Source organism: Geotrypetes seraphini, chromosome 9 (genome assembly GCF_902459505.1).
Source record: "Geotrypetes seraphini chromosome 9, aGeoSer1.1, whole genome shotgun sequence".
NCBI classification, from domain to species: Eukaryota; Metazoa; Chordata; class Amphibia; order Gymnophiona; family Dermophiidae; genus Geotrypetes; species Geotrypetes seraphini.
In genome coordinates, this window is record NC_047092.1 from 86,170,101 (window position 1) to 86,197,379 (window position 27,279).

Here is a 27,279-nt window from a genome sequence, read left to right on the forward strand (position 1 = left end):
CACTATAACGGAAGAAGGCATCACCTTAAGGCTTAAGCTAAACTGGAGGTCAAAACTAAAACTCCCGAAGGAAAAGGTAACCAGAGCACAATTAGAAAAAATAGAGATTAGTAAAACGTAGACAGAACAGAAATTGCAAAGTAACAGAACATAAACATATAAGACGCAGAACAGAAAATATGAAGAGACAGGAATCCAGTAGGAACTCATATTGCTTTTATTGCTATTAAACTACTGCCGCTCACCTGCAAGTTACATGCCGGGTCCAGCCTCCATTAGAAGGATTAATCGGTGCAGTCACTGCTCTGGTTGTTGATGTTACGGTTGTTGCTGCTGTTACTGAAGTGGCAGAGTGTTGGACAGCAGTAACACAGGCTGAGACCGCTACTGTTGAAACACTAAGAACTACCTCTTCCTCCGCCATTATTGTTCTTCCCACCGCTACAAAACTTCGGGAACTTCCGGAAACCTATGCTTCCGGTCACGGGGAAGCAGCAAAGGTAGTTTCTAATTACTTTATTATGTTTTGCTAACCAGATATGAATTACAGAAAAGTGTTGGATTCGTTTCCTGCACCTCTAGTTGGCTAGTAAACTTTTTTTAAGTCGACTATTCTCCTCACTCCAGTATCGTCTTTACGAACAGTGCAGTATTGTTATTTGCTCAGTTTTTAAAACTAAAAGGCCAACAATTCTCATGTCGATTTGTGCAAGATTAGCTAGGGAAATAATGTAAATATATATATATATATATTCTTATATCCTGGAAATACTTTTCTTGTACCATTGCACTTTATTCATGGACAAGTGGGTTATGTGTAACGTAACCATTTATTTTTTTCCTCAAAACGGGACAGGACCCCCGGATCACATTAAATGTAGTGCAAAATATAGACAGCAGATATAAATTCTCAAAAGTGACACATTTTGATCACTAAATTTAAAATAAAATCATTTTTCCTACCTTTATCTGGTGATTTCATGATTCTCTGGTTGCATCCTCTCTTTCATTTCTTTTTCTTTCTGTCTCCCTGCCCCCCCCCCCCCAAGCCAGCCTGCTTCCCCTGCCCCCCCCCCCCTGACAAGCCAAGACAGCCTGCTTCTCCGACACACCCTAGCCAAGCCACCCTGCTTCCCTTGCTCCCCGCCAAGCCACCCTTCACCCGCCCCCATGCACCCTGCTTCCCTGACCCAGCAACATTAAGGTGCGTGCAGCGATTGCACTGCACAAGGACCAGGCCTACAAGTCTTCTCTACGCCTCCCCCCACCCCGAACGTCAATTCTGACGTCGAGGAAGTTCCGGGCCAGCCAATCGCTGCCTGATCACTTGGACACACAAAGTCAGAGGCGTGAAGAAAGTACAAGAGGTTTATTACAGCATGCCGGACTCTAGTGCAGTGAACAGCCTGCTTACTAGAGTGTTAGAATCAGGAAATGCACGGACTTTTATGCCCTTTTCACTAAACATATGCAAACTAATACATGCAAAAACTACAACATCTCATTTGTTACTTCTATAACTTTTCTACAATTATTATTGATCATAAGCCAGCACTTATATAGGTTCAGGGCTACAACTTATAGTCCTATAGGACAGTGTTCTTCAACCTTTTTACACCTATGGACCGGCGAAAATAAAATCATTATTTCGTGGACCGGCAAACTAATAAGACTGAAATTTTTTAAAACCCCATTGCCGCCCTGTCCCCACGAGCTCGGTCCCGTTAACCATCTGATCCCATCCGCACAAGCCTCAAATAGTTATGATTTTATATTGAACATATTTTATTAAAGTATAAAAAGTAACAATATTCTGTACAATTGTCATTTTATAAATATAAATAATACAGGGCAAGGATCAACAAAACCCCCGTCTCCCCTCCCCTTCACATATATCCCCTCTACTATTAAGAAAACTGAATAAGCCAAATTATTACAGAATGCTACACAAATATCATGCTAACAGAATACCGCAGTCACACATGGCAGGAATGGTGTTAGGGGGAGTGCAACTATGGCAACTGCCTCCTGGTCAGAGAGAGCCCTAAGCCAGCTGGAAACTAAAGATGCACTGCCTGGGCTTTGCACTCCCCAGTTATGTCTAACACTAGCTCTAGCAGGATACATATTTTAAATCTGATATATTCTAATCACAAGATAGAAATAAAATTATTTTTTTCTACCTTTTGTCGTCTCTGGTTTCTGCTTTCATCGTCTTTTCACTCTCTTCCATCCAGCATCTGCCCTCTGTTTCTTCAATCCAGCATCTGCCTCTTCCATCCACTGTCTGCCCTCTACCCCTCCCCCTCCCATAAGGTATCTGCGTTCTTTCTATGTCCCTCTCTCCTACACCAGATCTAGCATCTTTGTCCCTCTTTCCTTATTTTTCATCTGACCCCCCTTCTCAGCATCAATCTCTCTCTACCTTGTCATTCCTCTGTCTCTCCCCTTTCCCTCATCTGATCTCTCCATTCCATCCTGACTCCTTCCCCTCCTCTAATCTCCCTGCCAGCTGTTTCCTTCCAATGTTCCTCCTCCCCTGTCCAGCAGTACCTTCTCCCTTTCTTCCTCCCCTTATCCAACAGTAACCCTCTTCCCTTCCCCTTCTCCCCTGTCAGCAATAGCCCCTTCCCCTCCCTTGTCCAGGAGTGCCCCTTCTCCCTTTCCTCCTCCCCTTATCCAACAGTAATTCTCGTCCCTTCCCTTTCCCTTCTCCTTATCCCCTGTCAGCAGTAGCCTCTTCTTCTCCCTTGTCCAGGAGTACCCCTTCTCCCTTTCCTCCCCCCTCCTTATCCAACAGTAATTCTCGTCCCTTCCCTTTCCCTTCTTCCCTGTCAGCAGTAGCCCCTTCCCCTCCCTTGTCCAGGAGTACCCCTTCTCCCTTCCCTCCTTCCCTCTCCAGCAAATGTTTCCTCTATATAGGCTAGCACAGCTCAGTGTGCTTTTAACTTCGGCACACAGCTGCCCCTAAGCAGTATTTTAGTGCAGTTTCATGAGGCAGCCTCGGGGCCTTTGGTAGGCCGGCCCGCTTCGATGATGCGATGTGGGCCGGCCTACCAAAGGCCCCGAGGCTGCCTCATGAAACCGCGCTAAAATACTGCCTAGGGGCAGCTGTGTGCCGAAGTTAAAAGCACACAGACCTGCCGCTGCTTTTTTGGGGGTGTGGAGACATACGCGACAGGAGTCGGTGGTGGCAGGCAGGAGTGCCGGCATAGCGACGGCAACAGGAAGTTGCACGTCAGCTGATGCCGGCACCTTTTGCTGCGGCGGGGTCCTGAATCCTTCACGGACTGGCAAGATTTTTTTGCGGACCAGCGGTTGAAGAACTGTGCTATAAGAAACTAGCTCATTTCTCTGCTTATCTAAGTCTTACAGTTCTAAATGTTACATGTACAGGAGGGTAGGGTACATCATGGCTCAAACTCTTATCTATTTAGCTTACAATGTGGTAAGGTAGGGACATACATTTTAGGCAGATGAGGTCAGTAGATTATACACTGTTTTCAGCTATGTAGGCCAGAGCAATATTTTAAACAACAGTTAACCATTTTAATGACCCTACAATAGACAGCAGATATAAATTCTCAACAGTGACACATTTTTGAAGGTACCTTTTAGGATAAGGCCCTCCGTTAGTAGTGCAGAGACTTGAGCCAGAGACTGAAGAGATTTAAAAAGGCTTTTATTAAACAAGCATATATGCTGGACTTCTGGGCAGAACTGGCTGCATAAACAGAAGACCCTGAGGATCTCGGACACAAAAGTTATATAGGGTCCTAACCAGTCCAAACCAGTTCTAACCAGCTCTGACCAAAAGGTAACAGCAGAGAGAAAAACAAAACCATAAATCCATCCTATAATCTATACATCAAGACTAACTAACAGGCTAACATCCTGTTGCCTCCTTGCCGTGCCTGGCACTTAAGACAGATACATAGAACAGGCCTGTATGTATACGTGATTTCTCAGAGCAATAAAATGGAGTCACAGGTTGTTCTTTGTACTAATTATGACCCACTGATCTAAAATGGAATTTTCTTCATCTACACCGTGACCCAGCTATGTCAGCTAGCTAGGGATCCTTCAATTTTGATCACTAAATTTAAAATAAAATCATTTTTCCTACCTTTATCTGGTGATTTCATGATTCTCTGGTTGCATCCTCTCTTTCATTTCTTTTTCTTTCTGTGTCCCTGCCCCCCCAAGCCACCCTGCTTCCCCTGACCCCCGACAAGACAAGCCAGCCTGCTTCCCCTGCCCCCCCGACAAGTCAAGCCAGCCTGCTTCCCCAACACACCCTAGCCAAGCCACCCTGCTTCCCACCAAGCCTCCCTTCTTCACCCGCCCCCACGCACCCTGCTTCCCTGACCCAGCAACATCAAGGCGCGTGCAGCAATTGCACTGCACAAGCGCCAGGCCTACAAGTCTTCTCTCCGCCCCCCCCCCCCCACCCCGAACGTCAATTCTGACGTCGGAGAGGAAGTTCCGGGCCAGCCAATCGCTGCCTGGCTGGCCCGGAACTTCCTCTCCGACGCCAGAATTGACATCTGGAAGAAGGCTTCTGAGCAGCAAGCAGCAGCAGCGGCGGACCGGGGGAGTATGAATTGGCGCTGGAGGGAGGCTGGTAAGCAGCGGCAGACCGGGGGGGGGGGGTTAAATTGGGCGCTGGAGGGAGGCTAGCTTTGGCGCAGCAGGGAGGGAGGGGAAGCGATCACCTGTCCCTTAGTCTCCGCGCACAGCTTTGGGACGCTGTCCCTGAAAACAGGACATTTTGGCGTCCCAAAGTTTTGTATGGGGACAACAGGACAGGGGATCCAAAAATGGGACGGTCCCGTTCAAAACGGGATGTTTGGTCATCTTAGTTATGTTATGTATCCTGTCTTATAGGAAGCCTCATTAACAAATTTTTGACCCTCCCCTCTTACTTCAGGACTGCCCTCTCCCTTCCAGTTGTCTTCCTAAGGAGATAGTATAAGCTGTTCTTTTCAGTTGGTGTTTATTTTCTTATTGTGTTCAATGATTTTATTTTGTGCTGCAGAGGATCGCTTTTGGGTATAGCTCTGGTTGGGAGATAACAGACTCTAATGGGATTGAGTCTGCTTCCAGGGCATGACTACATTGCAGTGCACCTCCTTGCACAGCCAGCTTTTCCAGTTTCGGGGCTCAGTTCCCATTCCCTTGGGAGCTATACTCACCCAAGGTTCGTCTGCTAGTGGGCTGGAATGCAGGTTGTGTAGCTCAATGGTGGCATGTCCCTCCCCCCGTATTGTGCGTTTAGAATCCAGTGGGCGTTGAAGTCTCCGGCTGGGTCATGGGCTGAGAGGCATTAGAAGAAACCGGCAGTTCCAAATTCAAGATTGTTGAGGCTGTTTCAGCTTCTATCCGCAGCTTCCAGCATTGCACAGTTAGCAGGAGGCTGACAGCCTGAGAGATCAATTTTGGAGGTTCTGTAAATTGGATTTTTAAGAGTTTCTAGAGGTAGTACTGGGTGTCCCCATCTCAGAAATTCTAAAATGGGGCCGTTTTTGTCACTAAAATCACTGCCACCACAGCCATCTTGGATTTCCCAATTCAAATTTAAAAGCTATTATCTGCCTCAAAACACCTTGTTTTAACAAGAAAACATGTGGGATGAACTCCCCAATGCTGAATTCTTCAGATTCTTGCCTTCTTTGTGGTGGATGGTGATTTGTTGGGATCATCCACATTTTCACCTGCCGCGTAGGGAGAGCGGCGGCCTCGGCTTTGGTCCCATCTGCCCCTTCAGGGAGTTCTGGTGCTCAGTCCATCCATTGATTGTTTGAACAATCGACTTCAATGAGTACAAAATGCTACTATCCGACTCCTGAAGAACCTCCATTATGAGACCTGATTGCCCCGATGTTGCGCGCTGCCCACTGGCTGCCAATCGAAAAACGATGTATATTCAAAGGTTTAGAAATGACCTACAAACTCTTCCACAACATGGTACTGGCACCCAAATTTACCGCTTCATTTGCAAGATGAAAAGCGATTAAGTTTGCCCTCAAGACATGCCCTTCTTCTTGAGAACACCCAGAAAAGATCTTACTCGTACTACCGTGTTTCCCCGAAAATAAGCCCTACCCCCGAAAATAAGCCCTAGTCGCCAGCAGCAGCAACATGGCAGAGGAACGGCCCAGGCCACGAAGGAGCCTGTCTACATTGCTGCTGATGCTGCCGGTTTGTTATAAGGTACATTTGGTCTCGCAGTTCGGACAGGAGGGAGAGATGGGTCGTGGGGGGGGTGCAGCGGCGGCAGGGGGTATAGAAAGATGCTACACGGGGGATGGGAGGAAGGGAGGGATACAAGCTGCAAGGGATGGGAGGGATACAAGCTGCAAAGGTTCTGCTACACAAGGGATGGGAGGGAGGGATAGAAGCTGCAAGGGTTCTGCTGCACAAGGGAAGGGAGGGAGGGATAGAAAGATACTGCACAAGGGGATGGGTGACAGGAGAGGAAAGATGCTGCACATGTAGGGGAGAGAAAGGAAATAGGAAGAATTGGGGTGGAGGAGAGGAAGGGAGAGATGATCATTGTATATGAAAAAAATAACACATCCCCAAAAATAAGACCTAGTACTTTTTATTGGAAATTATACATAAACAATCATACACTTGATTGATATCATAATACAAAAAAAGAGGATTATCGTAATTAACATTATTTAGTCCACTAATTGGATCCAAGAACCTGGAAAATAAACACAAAAGATAGATAATCTTACTATAATGGAGTAGGAGACATAGATAACCCCCAAAAAGCCAGTTTGTTACGCTGTGGGTAATACAATTGGACCAATACTTACTCCCCCCCCCCTTCCTTGACCACAATAAATCCAACTAGTTGTTTTGGCTCAAAAAAAGAGAAAAATTTTTACTCTCAAGGGAGATACAGCATTTCGCAGGAAATTTTATTACAAACGATGCATCTAGAGCCAAAACTCTAGGCTTATCTTAGGAATCCTTTCCTTCTTTTCTGTGTCTCCTTAGATAAATCAGGGAACAAGCAAATTGTTGAGCCACAAAACTTATCTTTCATGTGCCTAAAATAGGTTCGAAGTATTAAATCCCTATCAAACTCCAAGGCACATGCAAACCTCAAGCAAATTCTCCAGGAAATTAGTCAAATTTAAATCACTCTTCTGTAATTCCACTTCTCCAGTAGGAGTCGATGAAGCCTGTTTTTTTGCCACTAATAGATATATATTGTGCTCTAATTATTGGTGGCAAACTCTCTTCTGGAATTAAGAGGACCTCTTTCAAATATTTCCACATCATTCCAAGCGGAGCAATTACTGAGGATTTTGGGAAATTCAAAATCCTTAAATTATTCCTCCTTTGTTTATTTTCCAAAAATTCCAATTTTCTCTGGATAAAGGATTACATTACATTAAAGATTTCTATTCCGCCATTACCTTGCGGATCAAGGCGAGTTACAAAAGAGATAAAAACAGAGGGTTACAATGGAAGAACATTTGTCCTTTCTAGAGAGGTAAAGAGTAGGTTATGTAGTTTCTGTGTGGCGGGAAGAGGGAGGGGGGAAGGACAGTAAGTTTGAAGTTAGGGCTGTTTCAGGAATTTCTTGAAGAATGTAGTTTTTATTTCTTTTCTGAAGTTATGGCTGTTTCAGGAATTTCTTGAAGAGTATAGTTTTTATTTCTTTACTGAACGTCTTGTAGTCTGTTGTCGTTATCAGTAGATTGGAGATTTGGTTGTCTAGTTTAGCTGCTTAGTGGCCAGGAGGCCATCGTATAATTTTTTCCGTTTTACTTCTTTGATTGAGGGGTTTGTGAATGGGGTGTGTGTTTTTCTATGTCTGATTGAGGTGGTTTGGATGAGGCGGTTGTTCAGGTAGGTTGGGCTGTCTCCGTTTAAGGCTTTAAATAACATACAGTAGAATTTAAATAGTATTCTTTCTTGGATTGGTAGCCAATGTGAGTTCATGTATGCTTCTGTAATATGGTCGTGTTTTCTCAATGAGTAGATGAGTCTCAGAGCTGTATTTTGGATTGTTTGTAGTTGTTTAGTCATTGTAGCAGGGCAGGGGAGGTAGAGGATGTTGCAGTAATCTAGTAGATTTAGGATTAGGGATTGTACTATAAGCTGGAATTGTGGTTTTTCCGAAGAATTTCCTGACTTGTCTTAGTTTTCTCATCACTGCAAAGGATTTCTATATTGTTTTATTTATTTGCAGCATCGGTCTATAGTCATTCCTAGTAGTTTTATGGTAGTTTGAATGGGATAGTTGATTGTGTTAATTTCTATATTGGTTATGGTTGGGACTTTGCCGTTTTCGAGAAGGATGAATTTAGTTTTGTCTCTGTTTAGTTTCAGTTTGGGATCTTTAATCCAGGTTGCTACTGTTTCTAGTGTTCGGTGTAGTGTGTTTGTCATGGCGGTCTTTGATTAATCAAAAGGTATGAGAATGGTAATGTCATCTGCATAACTGTAGGTGGTGATGCCTAGATTATCTAGGTATGTACCAAGAGATTCAGTGTATAGGTTGAAGAGAGTAGGGGATAGTGGGGATCCTTGTGGTATGCCGCAAGGGTTGGACCAAGGTTCAGATTTTTCTTTATCTGATTTTACTCTGTATGTTCTGGATTTTAGGAAGCCTTCAAACCAAGAGTATACTATATCTGAGATGCCTATTGCATCCAAATTTGCAGTAGGATGTTATTGTCTACCAGGTCAAATGCTGCGGTAAGGTCTAGTTGTATGAGAAGCATTTTTTTTCCTGTGCTGAGGTGTTGTCTGGCTGTGTCAATGAGGGAGCCTAGTAATGTCCCTATGCTGAAGTTGGATCTGAAGCCAGATTGTGTGGGGTGAAGTATATTATGGTCATCTAGATCACAGTTCTTCAACTGCCGGTCCGCGGACCGGTGGCGGTCCGAAGGAAATTTTTGCTGGTCCGCACAGGGCCGGCAAGTTTGACTCCCTTCAATTTCCTGCCAGTCCACGCAGGGCCGGCAAGATCAACAGCTGAAGTCTGCGCTGGGCCGGAGAGATCTTGGGGAGCCTCCAAAAGTGGCTTTTTCCCCTCTCTGCAGCTCTCCTTTACTTCCCAGCGCAGCGATTCACGAAGGCAGCCTCGGGGCTTTTGCTGAGTCACGGCTGCCTCTGATGATGCAACTTCCTCTTTCCTCAGAGGCGGCGCGACCCAACAAAGGACCAACGAGGCTGCCTTCCTGAATCGCTGCGCTGAGAAGTAAGAAGAGCTGCTGGGAGGGGAGAAAGCCACTATTGGAGTCTGGGAAGCTGCTGGGCAAGGGGAAACAGGGACAGCTGCTACTGGAGAGAGAGAAGGAAAGATGCTGCTGGGAGGGGAGGAGGGAAAGGAATCTGGGAAGCTGCTGGGTAAGGGAAAAAAGGGACAGCTGCTACTGGACCTGGAGGGAAGGAGAAGGAGAGATGCTGCTGGGAGGGGAGGAGGGAAAGGAGTATGGGAAGCTGCTGGGCAAGGAAAAAAAAGGGACAGCTGCTACTGGACCTGGAGGGAAGGAGAAGGAAAGATGCTGCTGGGAGGGGAGGAGGGAAAGGAGTCTGGGAAGCTGCTGGGCAAGGGAAAAAAAGGGACAGCTACTACTGGAGAGGGAGAAGGAGAGATGCTGCTGGGAAAGGAGGAGGGAAAGGAGTCTGGGAAGCTGCTGGGCAAGGGAAAAAAGGGACAGCTGCTACTGGAGAGGGAGAAGGAGAGATGCTGCTGGGAGGGGAGGAGGGAAATGAGTCTGAGAAGCTGCTGGACAAGGGAAAAAAAGGGACAGCTGCTACTGGAGAGGTAGAAGGAGAGATGCTGCTGGGAGGGGAGGAAGGGAAGAGAGTTACTGCTGGACAGGAGGAGGAGGGAAGGGAGAATGAAAAAAGGAAGGAAACAGCTGGCAGAGAGATTAGAGGAGGGGAAGGGGAGACACAGGCATGAGAAAGTAGAGAGATTGATGATAGGAAGGGGTCAGCAGAAAAATAAGCAGAGAGAGACAACGATGATAGATCTGTAGGAGAGATAAAAATGAAGAGAGCAGTGAAGCTGGAATGAATCATGTAAAAAGGAGAGAGGGGCACAAGCTAGATGGAAAGGGGAGAGGGGCATAGAAAGAAGACAGATACCATATGGAAGGGGGAGAGGACAGACAGTGGATAGAAGGGGCAGATGCTGGATTGAAGAGACAGAGAGGGCAGACACTGGAAGGAAGAGAGATTGGAAGCAGAAACCAGAGACGACAAAAGGTAGAAAAAATTAATTTTATTTCTATTTTGTGATTAGAATATATCAGATTTGAAATATATATCCTGCTAGAGCTGGTGTTAGACATAACTGGGGACTGCAAAACCCAGGCAGTGCTTCTTTAGCTTCCAGCTGGCTTAGGACGCTCTCTGACCAGTGGGCAATTGCCCTAGTTGCACTCCCCTAAAACTATTCCTGTTATGTGTGACTGCAGTATTCTGTTAGCATGATATTTCTGTGTAGCATTCTGTAATAATTTGACTTGTTCAGTTTTCTTGATAGTAGAAGGGATATATGTGAAGGGGAGGGGAGACAGGGGTTTTGTTGATCCTTGCTCCTGGTCGACATGGATCCAAATCTGCAGGATCGGTTGGCAAACCTCCCCTGCGTGGGCAAGGAGCTGTTTGATGACACCATTGAGGCAGCTATCAAACGCCTCTTGGAACATGAGAAGTCGTTTGCTTCGCTAATCAGGCCGAAGCCGAAGCCATCCACGTCGAGGCCATACCACAAAAGTCTACTCTGGCGTTCTCCCGGCCGCTGCCCAGACATCAGCAGGCGCATCCTAGGGCCTTGCCCAAGTCCCAGACACCTGCCGCTGCTAAGCCTTCCCCATTGTCAGCCTAGCTATCGCTACCATTCAGCATTTTTAGTTGGCATTACTTATGTCAGCGAAGGCCTATGGGAAATTATATCAATCTGACTCTGGCATGGGAATGCAGATAGACCCTGAGGGCAGGAAGACGGTTTTAAGTATCCCTGATTGATATGTTTCTAGTATCCCTGATTGAATCATGACTAGCTAAAAGGTGTTAATGTCTGATTAAGAGGGTGCTTAGGACAATGGGTCCAGGTGCACAGATAACTTAATCAGAAACTATTGTCAGAGACAGACTGGAAATACATATATGCCCATAGCCTATTATTCGGCTGTTTACTAAGGAGGGGAAGATTTAACTTCTATTGAAGCTCAATAGTTTTCTATTCAGAATAAGATTCCAAGGTATAAAAGCCTCCTCTCTGCAACACACATCTATCTCTTTCTATCTAGCTATCTCTTGGCTCTTGGCTTGGCACTCTGGTTCTCTCTTGGCTCTCCCTCTCTTTTTCTGTCTATCCTTCCCTTTATCTATGGAACACGAAGCTTAGACCAGCCCCCTTTTCTCTCTCTCTGGCTCTTCCTAGAACTGCAAGCTTCTATGTCTCTCTTTGTTTCTGGACTCTGTAAGGCAGGGAAACTGCTTTGCTCTCTATTTAATTGTAATGCTTATAAATATTGCTTTTCTGTAAGCCTATTTCTATAATATATTCTTTATGCAATCACCTATGGCTGTGCATTTTTGATTCTACTTCCTGGTGAATTTTCCGTGAGGGAACTGAACCTGGGACCTGGCGTGTGTAAGGGCGCCTCTCAAGTGACCCCACCAACCATATATTGTGGGGGCCACTAACAAACCTTACATAAACCACAATAGCAGTTTTTAGCACAGGGAACTGCGCTAAATGCCCAGCGCTGCTCTCGACGCTCATAGGCTCCCTGCGCTAAAAAACACTATTGCGGTTTAGTAAAAGGGGGCCATAGTGCAAAATATAGACAGCATATATAAATTCAGACACATTTTGATCACTAAATTTAAATTAAAATCATATTTCCTACCTTGTCTTTTGATTTCATGAGTCTCTGGTTGCACTTTCATCTTCTGACTGTGCATCCAATCTTTCTTCCCTTTCTTTCAGCCTATATGCTTCCTCTCCTCCAGACCTCATTCCCTCCCCCAACTTTTTCTTCCTCTCTCCCTACCCTTTCTTTCTTTTTTCTCTCTTGATGCCCCCTTTCTTTTTTTCTGTTTCCCTTCTGTCTCCCTGCCTGCCCCCTTTCTTTCTCCCTACCCTCCACAAAGCTACTGCTGCCACCATCGGGGGAAACAGGCCCCAAAGCCACCGCAGCAACCATCGGGGTAAACAGGCCCCAAAGCCACCACCGCGGCTTCCCCAAGCTCTCTCTGCTTCCCACCGGGCCGACCAGCAATCCTCCAACGTCAATTCTGCCGTCGGAGAGGAAGTTCCGCCCAGCCAGGCAGCGATTGGCTGGCCCGAACTTCTTCTCCGACTGCAGCCTTAGGGCGGGTGCACAACCGGGGCGGACCACCCCCCCTTGGTACGACACTGAAGACATGGCAGCGGCTCCTCTCACGAATCCCCACCTGTGTCGGAAGTCCGATGCAGTTGGGGATCTTGAGAGGAGGCACCGCTGCATCTTTTAACTTTAAAATACAGGCCGCCGCCGCTTCCTCTCACCTCTGCCCGCCCTCGAGTGAGCGACAGGAGAAAGCGTATAAGCGACGCCACTGAAAATAGTGAGCGAACACTGGTCAGAATCGAAGACCACTCCAAGATTGCGAGCAAAGGAGACTAGAACAATGACAGCATTATTTACCGAGATGAAGAAAGGAGGAGGAGTAGAGGGTTTAGGAGGAAAGAGGAGCAGCTCAGTCTTGGACATATTTAGTTTCAGATGACGGCAGGACATCCAGGCAGCAATGTCAGCCAAACAAGCAGAGACTTTTTCTTGGACTTTAGGTTAAATTTCAGGTATAGAGAGGTAGATCTAGGAGTCATCTCGCTGAGACTAAAGGGCGCCCAAGTGGCTGTGAGTCTTTTACTCTGCCTTCCTCTTACACCTTCTTGGCTTTCTTTTACCATTTTTGGAACCTCTCTACCGGGACTCCCTAAATATCCTAATTCAATAGTATCATCCAAGGATACCATACACCGAACCATGCGCTCCCGGGCGACTGTCGGCTTTTCCCCACATCTCAGTTTAAAAGCTACTTTATCTCCTTTTTAAACGTTAGCACTAACAGCCTGGTTCCATCCCGGTTAAGGTGGAGCCTGTCCTTTCGGAACAAGCTCCCCTTTTCCCAGAATGTTGCCCAGTTCCTAACAAATCTAAATCCCTCATCCCTGCACCATCGTCCCAACCACGCATTGAGACTTTGGAGCTCTACCTGCCTCTTGGGTCCTGGTGTGGAACTGGGAGCATTTCTGTAAATGCAACCCTGGAGGATCTGGAATTCAGCTTTCTACCTAAAAGCCTAAATTTGGCTTCAAAGTTTCAAGTTTTATTAAGGTTTGTTGTACATGCAATGTCAAATACTTCAATGCGTAAAACATTTTTAAAATAGGGGACAAAACAAAACTGTTTTATACAATTAAATACAAAGTATATACGTACAAATAACGTACAGGTGAGGGAGATGAACTACAATCTTTAAAGAAAGAGAAGAAACATTTAGGGAAAAACACATCTGGTGGGTAACACACAAAAAAGATAAAAGCAAAAATAAGCATAGAAAAGAAGGAAGAGAAGTTTGCGACCTCTGCATAGGTCTAATTAAAATCTAAGTTTTTAGATCATGAGATTTAATGATTGGTGAGTTAAACTATCTATATCTCAAATGCATCCTTGTACAGGAAACTTTTTAAAGAACTTTTAAATTTTTCTAAAGAGGATTTATTGGGTAAATAAATTGGTAAATTATTCCAGAGCTGGGGTGCTATAACCGAGAAAATAGTAGATCTCCTGGTCCCTATTACTTTTAAGGAAGGGATAGTCAGTAAATGTTGTTCTGTTGATCTAAGTGCCCTGAATGGAGAATACGGTATCAAGAGGTGATCCAAAAATATCGGAGCATTAGATTCTTGAATTTTAAATGTTAACAGTATAATTTTAAAAGTTATTCTATGTGTAATTGGTAACCAGTGTGCTGCTTGTAGAATTGGTGTGACATGATCATATTTTTTTGAATTAGTAATAATTTTTATTGCTGTATTTTGTATTATCTGTAATCTTCTTATTTCTTTTTGGGTTATACCATGATATAATGTGTTGCAATAATCAAGCCTAGAAATAATTAATGAGTGAATGAGAATATTAAGAGCTTCTGGTTTTAGAACTTTTGATAAGGATCTAATGAGACGTAACTTATAAAAACAGTTTTTAACCACTGAACTAATCTGATCGTGATAAGATAGTTCCTGATCTAATATCACTCCCAATATTTTCGTTGTTGTTACTATTTGGAGTGGGAAATTATCTAGAAGCATCTGCGATGAAAATTTAAGATCATTTTTCCATGGAAAAAACATTACTGAAGATTTTGTTGCATTCAGAGCAGGGATCTCAAAGTTCCTCCTTGAGGGCCGCAATCCAGGATTTCCCCAATGAATATGCATTGAAAGCAGTGCATGCGCATAGATCTCATGCATATTCATTGGGGAAATCATGAAAACCTGACTGGATTGCGGCCCTCAAGGAGGGACTTTGAGACCCCTGATTCAGAGCCAACATATTATCCTTAAGCCATTGGCTTATTTGTTTTAACTTATTATTTATATTTGTTATCTTATTGGGGTCTGCTGTATTTAGAGGGTACAGGAGTTGGATGTTATCTGCATATGTAAAAGAAGAAAATCCAATAGACTGACTGAGGGTTAAGAGAGGTGATAAAAAATGTTAAATAAAAGTGGGGACAGAATTCAGTCTTGAGGTATCCATAAGAATTGGTGAAGTTATTCAATGATGAATTATTAAAGATAACTTTAGCTGACCAATCTTGAAAGTATGATTTAAACCAATTTAATAATTGGTTGGAAATAGTTTAGTTTATTAGTTTTTTATATACCGCCTATCAAGATTATCTAAGTGGTTTTACAATCAGGTACTCAAGCATTTTCCCTATTTGTCCTGGGGGGCTCACAATCTATCTAACGTACCTGGGGCTATGGAGAACTGAGTGACTTGCCCAGGGTCACAAGGAGCAGCGCGGGATTTGAACCCACAACCCCAGGGTGCTGAGGTTGTAGCTCCAACCACTGCGCCACACACTGAAGACAGTCTATTGATGAGTAAATGATGGTCTGTAGTGTCAAATGCAGCAAAGTCAAGTGAAACCAGAAGGACAGATTTATGGTGATTGAGCAGGATAATTGCACACATGCGTACTTATAGCTTTCTAGGGTTGTAGAATGAAAATGAGAAAATAATAATGATGCAAAATATTTTCATAAAATCCAAAATATTATTTTTTATTAGATATCTATATTAGGTCATAAGAGTACGCAATTAATTTTATTAGCAAATCAATTGAGTATCATTTGCATCAGTGAATTATTACAGAAGCCAAAAGCTGGCCTTGCTCACAACAATTCCAACGTTTTTCCAGTTACATGTCCATATATATTTCCTAAATGACGACATTCCTTCGTTACAATCCATCTGCAGTCTAATTGGTTCACATTATTGACATCATCCTAATCAACCAATAACAATCCTATGGGTGGTCTTAAAGTTGGACAAAGAAACATTCCTCCTCATTTAAAAGTTAATCAAAGTTTCAGAAAATTACTTTTGATTTCTGAATTAACATTAACATTCAAAAGAATTCACAATTATTAACATGGTGCTGAGAAATTCTCAGCCCTTCCATGCTGACAAGTTCTGAGCCTTAAAGGAAAAAAAAACTCCTAAGCTGACAGATTCAAATTGCACAGCCTTACACAGAAACCTTACTTTGGAGGAAGGGGGGTTTAAATCCCCCTCCCCTCTGCTGGAGACTGATACAGCATCTCAGATTCTAACAACTACTTCCAGATGTTACTTTAAGATTTTCCTTAGTGTTTCTTCTTATAAACCATTTATATCACCACATATCACATTCAGGGGCCCCAAACATTCATAATTTCATTCATATCTTGGCCATTCATACTTCATACATTTTATATCTCAGTTTGGAATATGGAGTCTAATATGCTCTTACTAACTGGCCTAAGCACATCTGTTATCAATTAGAACCACGAGGCTAAAGGCGGGAAGCTGAACAAAGAACAGAAACTATTCACTGGCAGAAGATGGTGGCCGAAGACAGGACAGTTATAGTACATACAAAGAACCTAAAGTGGACTCCATGTAATCATGTAATCATGATTTCCACCATGAATTAGCTCAACAGCAAAGTACACAAGAAAACAGCATTCTTTTCCTTATATTAATCTTTAGTGTGTTTTTTCTTCTGGCCTTAGCTACATTATATTTAAATGTTTTATTCACCTGTTTTTTGTACACTTCTAGTTGGGCGTGGTCCTTAACTAACACAGATGTTTGTCTAACTTACCCAGAATCATATGAAAAACTGGCGCTACAAAAATACTGCACTATCATGCTTCTGACATCCATTCCAATATCGTCCCATAAACAGCGCTAGCCACGAGCCACGACAATCCCCTCTTGGATATTACTGAATTTATGAAGTAATATTCAGAATTGAGCTCGTGGTCTTATCTGTGGCGCTGGGGTTTACTCAGGGTACGGTTCTTCTTATGGATCAGTGTGTCTGTGCAAGTATATTCTTTTAAATGCCAATTAGATAGCAAAAGCCAGAAAAATGTACTACCTAGGCCTGCAACGGCAGGTGCCTAGAAGATCTTACCCAAAGCTTACTTGAATTCTCTAGTGAGAATGCAAGCAAATCCCATCCACTATTCTAGATAAAACCCATCCAAGTGTACATTTATGTAAGTTGCTGTCTAAACCATATCATATAGGAAACTTACCATTCCAGTGGTAGCTAGACAGTCTGCTCTAGGTGCAAGTACAGTCCTAGAGCAGAAACGTCTGTTGTTTTATTTATAGAGGTATTCATGAAACTCCAGTACTTTTGAAGTTAAAAAGTCAGAAATTTAGAGAAAGTATAGCTAAAGAAAAATAGAACCCTAGATTTCCCTCAGATAACGAGAACCTCAGTATTACCTAATTTAATTAGTCCCCATGCTCAAAAGTGTTATGTTATAAAATCTTGGAATTAAATCAATAAAGTGTAAAATAATATACAGTGTTAAGAAAACCAAATATATGCTTAATATGGAAATGTAACTCATGTGCAGATAATGCATGCACATCAGATATAAGTTTTCTTTTTCTGTGTGTGTTGCAGGAACTCATTTCTCAAATTTAAATTAAAATCATTAAAAGGACTGATGATATCAGCTGTTAAACCCAATTAAACAATATTGTGGCACTGTGTAACAGCTTAGAAGCTGTCACTGTATATGGAAATACAGTCATATGAAATAAAATTTAAAATACAGGATACACAAAATATTTTCTGAGAACAATGCATGAAGACAATGATAAAGAAAATACAGTTGTTAATACAATATCATAATAAGCCTATTGAATTATGCAAAAGCATAATTAAAGTTCAGAAGCCTAATTCAAATGGAGTGATTTAAAGTAATGTGGTTTAAGATAAAGTCTGTTTTTTCTTTCAAAAATTTTTTATATGAGTCCAGAAATGTCTTTTGTAAATAGTTTTAGCAACTTGTAAGGTTGGAGTCTCTAAATTAATTTCAGTGAATTTTAAATCATGGCTTTAAAAAGTTCATGCTGCAACATTTTCATAATTCAAGCTTGGCTTTTCTGTAACTATGGAACTGCTTTTTCTGTCTTTCTTTCTGTTGTCCAAGCGAACACACCCGTACTGTTACAACTGCAAAAAAGCATCCTATTAGTTGAATACAGACAAAGGAACACTGAAATTCCCGCCGAAAATTCAGCTTCGGAATTTTTCTCTGTGTTCTCCACAGCTCTAGTGGTGGAATGTGGTACTGCGGGTCAGTGTAAATCCTGGAAGGAAAGCACATGGTCATTAACAAAAAGAACAAAGAAAAAAAACACATGAAACGTTTTCCCCTCTGCAAACAGTACTAATTCTTGTATTGCAGAGTCACAGTCTCTGTGTTGAATTGTTGAAAAGATTCAAAGAAGGTTCTTAACTGAAACACAAAACATACAGATTAAATAGACTTTTTTCAGGGTCCTGTGGTACCAAATATGGCCACAGGAAAATTTAAACAGGCAGACACATTCTCTACATGGTAAAATTAGACTTTCTTTTTCCTAACATCAGGGAATTATTCTCAATCCATATTCTTTATTAGGTTCCTATCCTGAAGAGCTTACTTGTAAAAAGTAAGCAAAATTTCAATTTCGAATTCATCCACTTACATAAAAGTTTATTATAATTGTTCTTTTCCGTTAACCAAGTTAGCAAGCCCTTTGTTTCACATTTATTTCGATTTTCAAAAAAAAATATAGGTACTTAACCTCTATTTTTCTTAATCTTTTTATTTTAAACTTCCTAATTTAATTTTAAAATGCCTTTAAATTTAATTACTCCCTAATCATACATTTCAGGCAATGCACAAGTTTTAAAAATACTTTATAAACCATGCAGGGGCACAAAAATTCATATTCAAAACTAATTTGAACCCTGAGATAAAAATACAAAGGCAGGGATTTTTTTTTTCTCATGCACTGCTTTGCTTGCTCACAAGAACAATCTTTCTTGTAAGCATGGTATCTGTTTTTTGGAATAAATCTTTTTCTTTTCCACAAAATTATCCTTTCACTGTTGAATACATTCCCAAGTCCAGCAGAATTCTTTCTTTTCTCCTATCTTCCCTATCGAACTCCTCCATAGCAGATCCCTTACAATCAGGGAATTAACACATTTCACAAGCTTTCTTTCCACATTCCTGTACATTCGTTCTACAGACTATCTCCCTGCTTTGAAACCGCCAGACATTTAACTTTCTTTTCCTTTTCACTTAACCATCTCGTTTAAATATCACTTTCTGATGCCTTCTGACTCTACATTTCTTTTTCTTTCAACACTCTTACAACTTTTAAAAATACGTGGCATTCACTCTTTATTCTTACTGGGATGCAAACCTATTCACATGGTCTTCTAAAAGACTAAAAGTTCAGCATAGGTATCTCTATTGTTCTCAACACAGCAAGAATCACTTAGCTAGCGTACAGAAGCCCTTTTTTTCTTAAATTAGATCAAAACTTTTTATCAATATATCGGCTGATCGGAACTCCAAACAGCATGCATTTCCCTATTATAAGGCTGGTAAAGTTTTATCAATAAACCCTTTGGTTCCTTGCTTACATTATTAATTTCATTGCAAGTTCCTACATTTTAAATCCACAATTTGTTAATATTTAAGTATATTTTAAAGATCGATACCTGTTTTTGAAAAATCCCAAACTTGCAAACAAAGAGAAATCTCCATGCTGTGGAATTTCCCTCCCCCTCCTCTTTCCTCCCCCATCTCCCTCTGCCTGGTAGTGAACAAAGGAGAAACTCAAAAAAGCCCGCCTTCCAGCTCACGTGATAGCTCTGTGGAAGGCATAGAGGGAGGAAAAAGGTGGGGGTGAAAATCCCCCATTTGCAGCCCGCTCTTTCAAACAAAGGAACAGCATAGAGCGAGAGGACTTTTTACGAGATGCCATTAACTTTTCTTTTGCAGAGACCAAAAAAGTTAATTCAGAGAGACAAAGAGACAGAAAGACAGAACTGGAGTTTAGAAAAACAAAGCTACCAGTTAGTGCCCTCAATCCGTTTTTTCAAACAAAGAGACGGAACAGCGAGGGAAACTTTTTTCCAAACAAGTCAGAGTAAAACAGACAGTTTTCTTTTTCACAGAGAGAAAGAGTTAGTTCAGAGACAAAGCTTAGACACACAGCAGGGAAGAACAAATTTTTTCTCTTCAAACTCAATAACTTCTATTATCTCAGCATTTTTAGTATAATTCAAACAAGCAAAAACTTGCCGGCTTTCTCACTTGCAACCTTTCTGGATTCTTAGCCCTATTAATTTGAGCCAGTTCCACAACTATGTCATTCTTTTCTCAGTTTTTTCCTTTCTCTTGTTCCTCTTTAACCTCATAAATATCCATTCCTACTTTAAATTTGTGTGCAATCACCCTGTTCATATCTTTATGATCAGGATATAACATACGCAAACACTTCAAAACAAACACTTTAAGAAACAAACCCCAGGAGGTATTTACAAAACACACTGTAACAGGACAGCTGTAAACCCCGAGAGGAAAAAAACAGAGAGAAAGAGAAAAAAAAATCTGGCCAGAGAGAGACAGCAGAAATAAAGTCATAAAGCATAATGAAGATACAATTTTTCCTCTATACCCCCAAATCTTAACAAACTAAACATATAATACAATATCCCCAAACACTATGCCTATATACAAAGCATTAATTCCTCCTACGTCTGACTTTAAAATTTTTTCTTTTTTTTTCAATTAGTATTAGTATACAAATAAACTATACATATAACTCACAGTATTCCGTAGCTTCAAAAAGGGCCCCCCAGTCTGTTACTCAAAGAACAGACATACCTTATGTTGCACTTCCAAAAGAAACCCAAAGGTTCAAAAAATGAAACCTAGAAATGCAAAGTACGCTGCTGTCCCATCTGGGGTGCCAATTGAGCAGGATAATTGCACACATGCGTACTTATAGCTTTCTAGGGTTGTAGAATGAAAATGAGAAAATAATAATGATGCAAAATATTTTCATAAAATCCAAAATATCTAGATATCTATATTAGGTCATAAGAGTACGCAATTAATTTTATTAGCAAATCAATTGAGTATCATTTGCATCAGAGAATTATTACAGAAGCCAAAAGCTGGCCTTGCTCACAACAATTCCAACGTTTTTCCAGTTACATGTCCATATATATTTCCTAAATGACGACATTCCTTCGTTACAATCCATCTGCAGTCTAATTGGTTCACATTATTGACATCATCCTAATCAATCAATAACAATCCTATGGGTGGTCTTAAAGTTGGACAAAGAAACATTCCTCCTCATTTAAAAGTTAATCAAAGTTTCAGAAAATTACTTTTGATTTCTGAATTAACATTAACATTCAAAAGAATTCACAATTATTAACATGGTGCTGAGAAATTCTCAGCCCTTCCATGCTGACAAGTTCTGAGCCTTAAAGGAAAAAAAAAACTCCTAAGCTGACAGATTCAAATTGCACAGCCTTACACAGAAACCTTACTTTGGAGGAAGGGGGGTTTAAATCCCCCTCCCCTCTGCTGGAGACTGATACAGCATCTCAGATTCTAACAACTACTTCCAGATGTTACTTTAAGATTTTCCTTAGTGTTTCTTCTTATAAACCATTTATATCACCACATATCACATTCAGGGGCCCCAAACATTCATAATTTCATTCATATCTTGGCCATTCATACTTCATACATTTTATATCTCAGTTTGGAATATGGAGTCTAATATGCTCTTCCTAACTGGCCTAAGCACATCTGTTATCAATTAGAACCACGAGGCTAAAGGCGGGAAGCTGAACAAAGAACAGAAACTATTCACTGGCACAAGATGGTGGCCGAAGACAGGACAGTTATAGTACACACAAAGAACCTAAACTGGACTCCATGTAATCATGATTTCCACCATGATTTAGCTCAACAGCAAAGTACACAAGAAAACACCATTCTTTTCCTTATATTAATCTTTAGTGTGTTTTTTCTTCTGGCCTTAGCTACATTATATTTAAATGTTTTATTCACCTGTTTTTCGTACACTTCTATTTGGGCGTGGTCCTTAACTAACACAGATGTTTGTCTAACTAGAATTACCCAGAATCATACGAAAAACTGGCGCTACAAAAATACTGCACTATCATGCTTCTGACATCCATTCCAATATCGTCAATATAAACAGCCAATATAAACACGTCCAATATAAACAGCGCTAGCTACGAGCCACGAGCCACGACATGATCCAGGTGATATTGGATATTGGTTGTAAGTCCTATCATGGAATGTTCGGTTGAATGGTTTGATCTAAAGCCTGTCTGACTTGGATGTAGTATATGAGTTTTTTCTATAAAGTTGGTTACGTGATTAAAGACAACTTTTTCTATTAATTTAGCAAGAAAGGGAAGATTAGCTATGGGTCGGTAATTTGATTTGGTTGCAATTGATTCTTTTGAGTTTTTTATAATTGGACGGATAATTGCCTCTTTCCATTCTTTTGGTATAAATCCTGTTGTTAGACTGGTTTATATCATTATCTGAATAAAAGGACCGAAGAAGGAAAAATAATGTTTTAGGAAAAGAGGAGAAATTGAATTGAAGTCTGTGCCCTTAATATTAATACTTTGCAGGAGTCTTTTAAGATCTTCTAGAGTTGGTAAATTGAAATTGGCGCATTTAGAAATAGGTATCGTTTGTATTTGTTCTACGTCTATGTTAGAATTAGTTTTTGAATTGATACATTCTCTAATTTTTTAAATTTTATTTACAAAATAATCAGCGAGATTTTGGGCACTAGGATTGATTTCTAAAGATGGATCTTCAATACTTTTTGGGGCTGTGAGATTTTTTAATATTGCAAAGAGAGCAGATGAATTTTTAGCACTTGCAATTTTGTTGGAGTAATATTTTTTTTTGCTAAATTTATTTTATTTTTATAATACTGCATTTGTTCTTTGTATTTATCTAAATTATCCCATAATTTAGGTCGTCTCCATTTCCGTTCTAAAGACCTGAGTTGTTTTTTAATGAGTGAAAGTTCATCTGTGAACCAGGGGTTTCAGATTTTCTTTTGACTAATAGTTTTACTACATAACGGGGCCAGCTTTTCTATCAACTGTTCTGTCGCACTGTGCCAAGATGTAATTTGTTCATTTATTACATCGCACTGCGTCCCATATTTTCCTATGTCATTGGTACCTACATGTACCAGGACAGCTGTCTCCTCCCCAGCACTATCTAAAATCCTATCTATGTGATGTGTGAGGTTCGCCACCTTCGCATCAGGCAGGCAAGTGACCAGGCAATCTTCACACCCACCAGCCACCCAGCTATCTACATGCCTAATAATCGAATCACCAACTACAACCACTGTCCTAACTTTTCCCTCCTGGGCAGAAGCCCCTGGAGACATATCCTCGGTGCGAGAGGATATTGTATCCCATGGTGGGCAGGTCCTAGCTACAGGATTATTTACCAGGGTGATGCTCTCCTTCTAAGAGACCTCTCTCCTCCAAGACAGCACAGGGGCTACCAGACTGGAGGTGGGAATTCTCTACAACATCCCTGTAGGTCTCCTCTATGTATTTCTCTGTCTCCCTCAGCTCCTCCAAGTCTGCTACTCTAGCCTCAAGGGAACGCACTCTTTCTCTGAGAGCTAGGAGCTCTTTGCAGCGAGCACAGACATAACTTCTCGGCAACCGGGAGAAAGTCATACATGTAACACTCAATGCAAAAGAGAAGAATGCTTAAGCTTGAATTCAGTGAATAAGGTAGATGACAAGATGACAATCCAAAATAATTCCCAAAATCCTAGATTTTTCTTCTATCATAAGAATTTCTCCAGTACTCTGTACTATTTTCTGACCAATAAACCCACTTGGATTACCAAAACAAATTAATTTAGTATTTTGATTATTCAGCTGTAAGACATTATTGGCTGCCCAATTATCCATTAATATAATTACCTTTTGAATAAATCTCAAAGCCGCCAACAGATTATCCAATGCTGGACTTAAAATAAAAATATCAGCAGCATAAGATAAAATAAAAATGCCTAAATTTATCAGCAAATTTGTTGTCCAGTAAAATTAATCATATCATGCTACACAAGGGGAGGCAGGACAAATAGCTTAGGAAACATCAATATTCTGTCCTGCTTTCCTCTGTAACCTATTGGCTGGCTAAGGACTGTCATAGAAACATAGAAAGATGAAGGCAGAAAAGGGCCACAGCCCATCAAGTCTGCCCACTCTATTGACCCATTGAGACTGAGTGCTAGTGACCTAGTTCCTTAGCTCGACCCTCGTAGGGATCCCACATGAATGTCCCATTTATTCTTAAAATCAAGCATGCTGGTGGCCTTGATCACCTGCACCGGAAGTTTGTTCCAGTGATCTACCACCCTTTCCATGAAGAAATACTTCCTGGTGTCACCACTAAATTTCCCCCCTCTGAGTTTGAGCGGGTGCCCCCTTGTGACCGAGGGTCCCTTGGGAAAGAATATATAGTTTTCCACTTCGACACGACCTGTGACGTACTTAAACGTCTCAATCATGTCACCCCTTTCTCTGCGCTCCTCCAGGGTATAGAGCTGCAGTTTGCCCAGTCTTTCTTTGTATGAGAGACCCTTGAGTCCAGCGACCATCCTAGTGGCCATCCGCTGGACCGACTCAGCTCGAAGCACATCTTTCCAGTAATGTGGCCTCCAGAATTGCACACAGTATTCCAGATGAGGTCTCACCATGGTTCTGTAGAGTGGCATTATGACTTCAGGTTTGCGGCTGACGAAGCTTCTATTGATACATCCCATCATTTGCCTTGCCTTAGATGAGGCCTTCTCTACTTGTTTGGCAGCCTTCATGTCCGCACTAATGATTACCCCCAAGTCCCGTTCCTCTGAAGTCCTAGCTAGCGTTTCTCCATTCAAGGAGTATGTTCTGCATGGATTTCCGCTGCCGAGATGCATGATCTTACATTTTTTAGCGTTGAAGCCCAGCTGCCATGTCTGACCAATAGAGTCTCCTAAGCTACTGGTTCTGCCTCCTTTGCAGCAAATTGGATAGCTAAGGAATAATCTGACCATTAGGCTGCAGGGAGAGGTGGGAGCAAAAGCTGAGGAGACACAGCCTTACTTCCTGCTTTGTCCTGCAGGTCTACATTGAGAAAATTTCAGCTTTGATGGCTGAGCAGTGCTGCAAAAAATATTGGGAGTGCTCTAGCAACCATAGAGCTGGAATCTATGCTCCAGTGGCATTTTAACTCTGGGTTATTAGAGAAGCAAAGCTTTGTGGATGCAGGCACTTTAGCTATAATAGTATTTTTTTTCACAACAGAATTACAGATACAATCTAGCCAACAGCATGGGTTCCATTCAAGGCTTACATATGTGGCATTATAATAAGCTACAGCTCTGGCATCAGAAGGCAGCAACTTGAACAGAGCCATCAGGCGAACCTACTATGCATCTTCTCTCTCAGTTGCTAAAATTAAAAAAAATCTATGAGATCTCGTGATTGGTAAACTATCTAAACAAATTTAGCATACTCAATGAACACCAATCAGGATTCAGAAAAGGTTTTAGCACTGAGACAGTCCTAGCCTCAATCCTTAATCATCTATATGGCCTATTCAGCAAAGGAAAAAGTACCCTGATTGTACAAGACTTCAGCAGTGCTTTTGATCTTGTTGATCACAAAATAATGCTCCACTGCCTAGATGCAATAGGACTTACGGGAAGAGTAAGAAACTGGATACAGGGTTTCCTAACAGAGATCATACCGTGTGGTTAGTGGTGGGACATACTCAAACTCCTGGAGAAACCCCTCAGGGTTCACCACTATCACCTACACTATTCAACATTTACAACTCATCCCTAGGACACTTACTGCAAAAGCTAAACTTAAACTATTACATATATGCAGATGACATTCCATTTTAATCCCAGTGAACAGCATAACAAACGAGACCTCAGAATACATTTCTCATATTATGACCGAAATAGAACACTGGACAATCAACTTCAAACTGAAAACTAAACACAGAAAAAACAAAAGTCTTCCTTGCAAGCCCAACAGACAAAATTACCAAAACAACGTTACATATAAAAGATCACGACTACCCAATTACTAAAACAATAAAAATATTGGGAGTCTCAACCTAAAAGAAGCCTAAGCCCCAAACGTCCAAGACAAGGGCTTTTAGGCGAAGAAGGAGCCAGTCCTTCGCCTAAAAGCTGGATTTTGTAACCGGTGTCTGTCAAACACACCGGTTACAGAATGCACCACCCCCTGACATCGGGGCAAGAGGGAGCACAAGCCCTCTTGCCCCATGATCCCCAAACCCCCCCCCCCCCCGATGACATCGGGGCAAGAGGGAGCCCAAGTCCTCTTGCCCTGCGGCACCCCCGACCTCCTCGACACTATCGGGGAAGGAGGGAGCCCAAGCCCTCCTGCCCCACGATCCCCAAACCCCCCAGGCCGAATCCGTTGGGGCCAGGAGGAAGCCCAAGCCCTCCTGGCCCGGCAATCTCCCACCACACGATCTGGCCAGGAGGGAGCCCAAGCCCTCCTGGCCCGTGACCCCCTCTGACCCCACCCCCCACTAAAATACAGGCAGGAGGCCCTCCTGCCCTCAATGCAAACCCCCAATGATCGCTCCTCTCGAATCTCCGATTGGCCCCCTCTGACCTGCGACTCCCCCGCCAACCCCATGACCCCCCAACCCCCACCCCCCTTCCACATACCTCAAAAAATGTTGGCCGGATGGACGTGTGCCAAGCCCGGCCATCCGGCAGGTCAGCCAGAGCAGGAATGGGGCCGGATTGGCCCAGGGGGCTCAAACCCCACCCACAGGTGGGGCCTGAGGCACCTGGGCCAACCAGAATAGGCCTGGGAGCCTTAGGCCCCTCCTTGTGAGCGGAGCCTTAGGCACATGGACCCAACCCAGCCCATGTGCTTAAGGCCCCTGCACTGGCTGGCCTGCCGGACGGGCAGTCTTGGCACCCATCCGTCCGGCCAACATTTTTTGAGGTACGGGGAAGAGGAGTGGGGGCGGGGGTTCATGGGGGTGGCAGGGGGGTCGCGGGACAGTTGGGGGCCGATCAGGAGTTCGGGGGGGCGGGATCCCTCCTGCCCGTATTTTAGTGGGGGGTGGGGGTTAGAGGGGGTTGCAGGCCAGGAGGGCTTTGGTTCCCTCCTGGCCGGATCGTTTGGTGGGGGGAGATCACCGGGCCAGGAGGGCTTGGGCTCCCTCCTGGCTGGATCGTCTGGTGGGGGGAGGGGGGAGATCGCTGGGCCAGGAGGACTTGGGCTCCCTCCTGGCCCCAATGGATTCGGCCCGGGGGGTTGGGTATTGCTGGGTAGGAGGGCTTGGGCTCCCTCCTGCCCTGATCGTTGGGGGGAAGGGTGGATCGTGGCAGGGGAGATGAGCCATCTCTCCTGCCGCGATCATTGCTGTAGGGGTGTAGGCAGGTTGCTGGGGCCGCTAAGCTGATCGCAGCAGTCACGATCATCTCAGCGGCCCCTTTTCGGCACTTATACCTGTTTTGACTTGGTCTAAGTCAAAATGTATAAGTGCCGACTAGGCAACCTGCCTAAAGT

General features: G+C 42.7%; 1 protein-coding gene and 1 long non-coding RNA gene across 8 annotated transcripts in view; one reads left to right on the plus strand and one right to left on the minus strand.

Moving 5' to 3' along the window:
- MKRN1 (makorin ring finger protein 1) overlaps positions 1–469 on the minus strand; it is a 552,914-nt gene extending 552,445 nt beyond the window's left edge. For 2 of the 6 annotated variants that reach the window (XM_033959764.1, XM_033959765.1), the window contains exon 1: positions 246–469. In XM_033959764.1, the coding sequence (XP_033815655.1) occupies positions 246–424 (179 nt within the window). In that variant the 5' untranslated portion in view covers positions 425–469. The remainder of the gene's footprint in view (positions 1–245) is intronic. The other 4 variants (XM_033959768.1, XM_033959766.1, XM_033959767.1 and 1 more) reach the window with 4 other exon arrangements.
- Positions 367–27,279, plus strand: part of LOC117367303 — a 58,881-nt gene continuing 31,968 nt past the window's right edge. Inside the window, exon 1 of one of the 2 annotated variants that reach the window (XR_004540729.1) lies at positions 367–500. This is a non-coding gene — a long non-coding RNA (uncharacterized LOC117367303). The remainder of the gene's footprint in view (positions 501–27,279) is intronic. The other variant, XR_004540728.1, reaches the window with a different exon arrangement.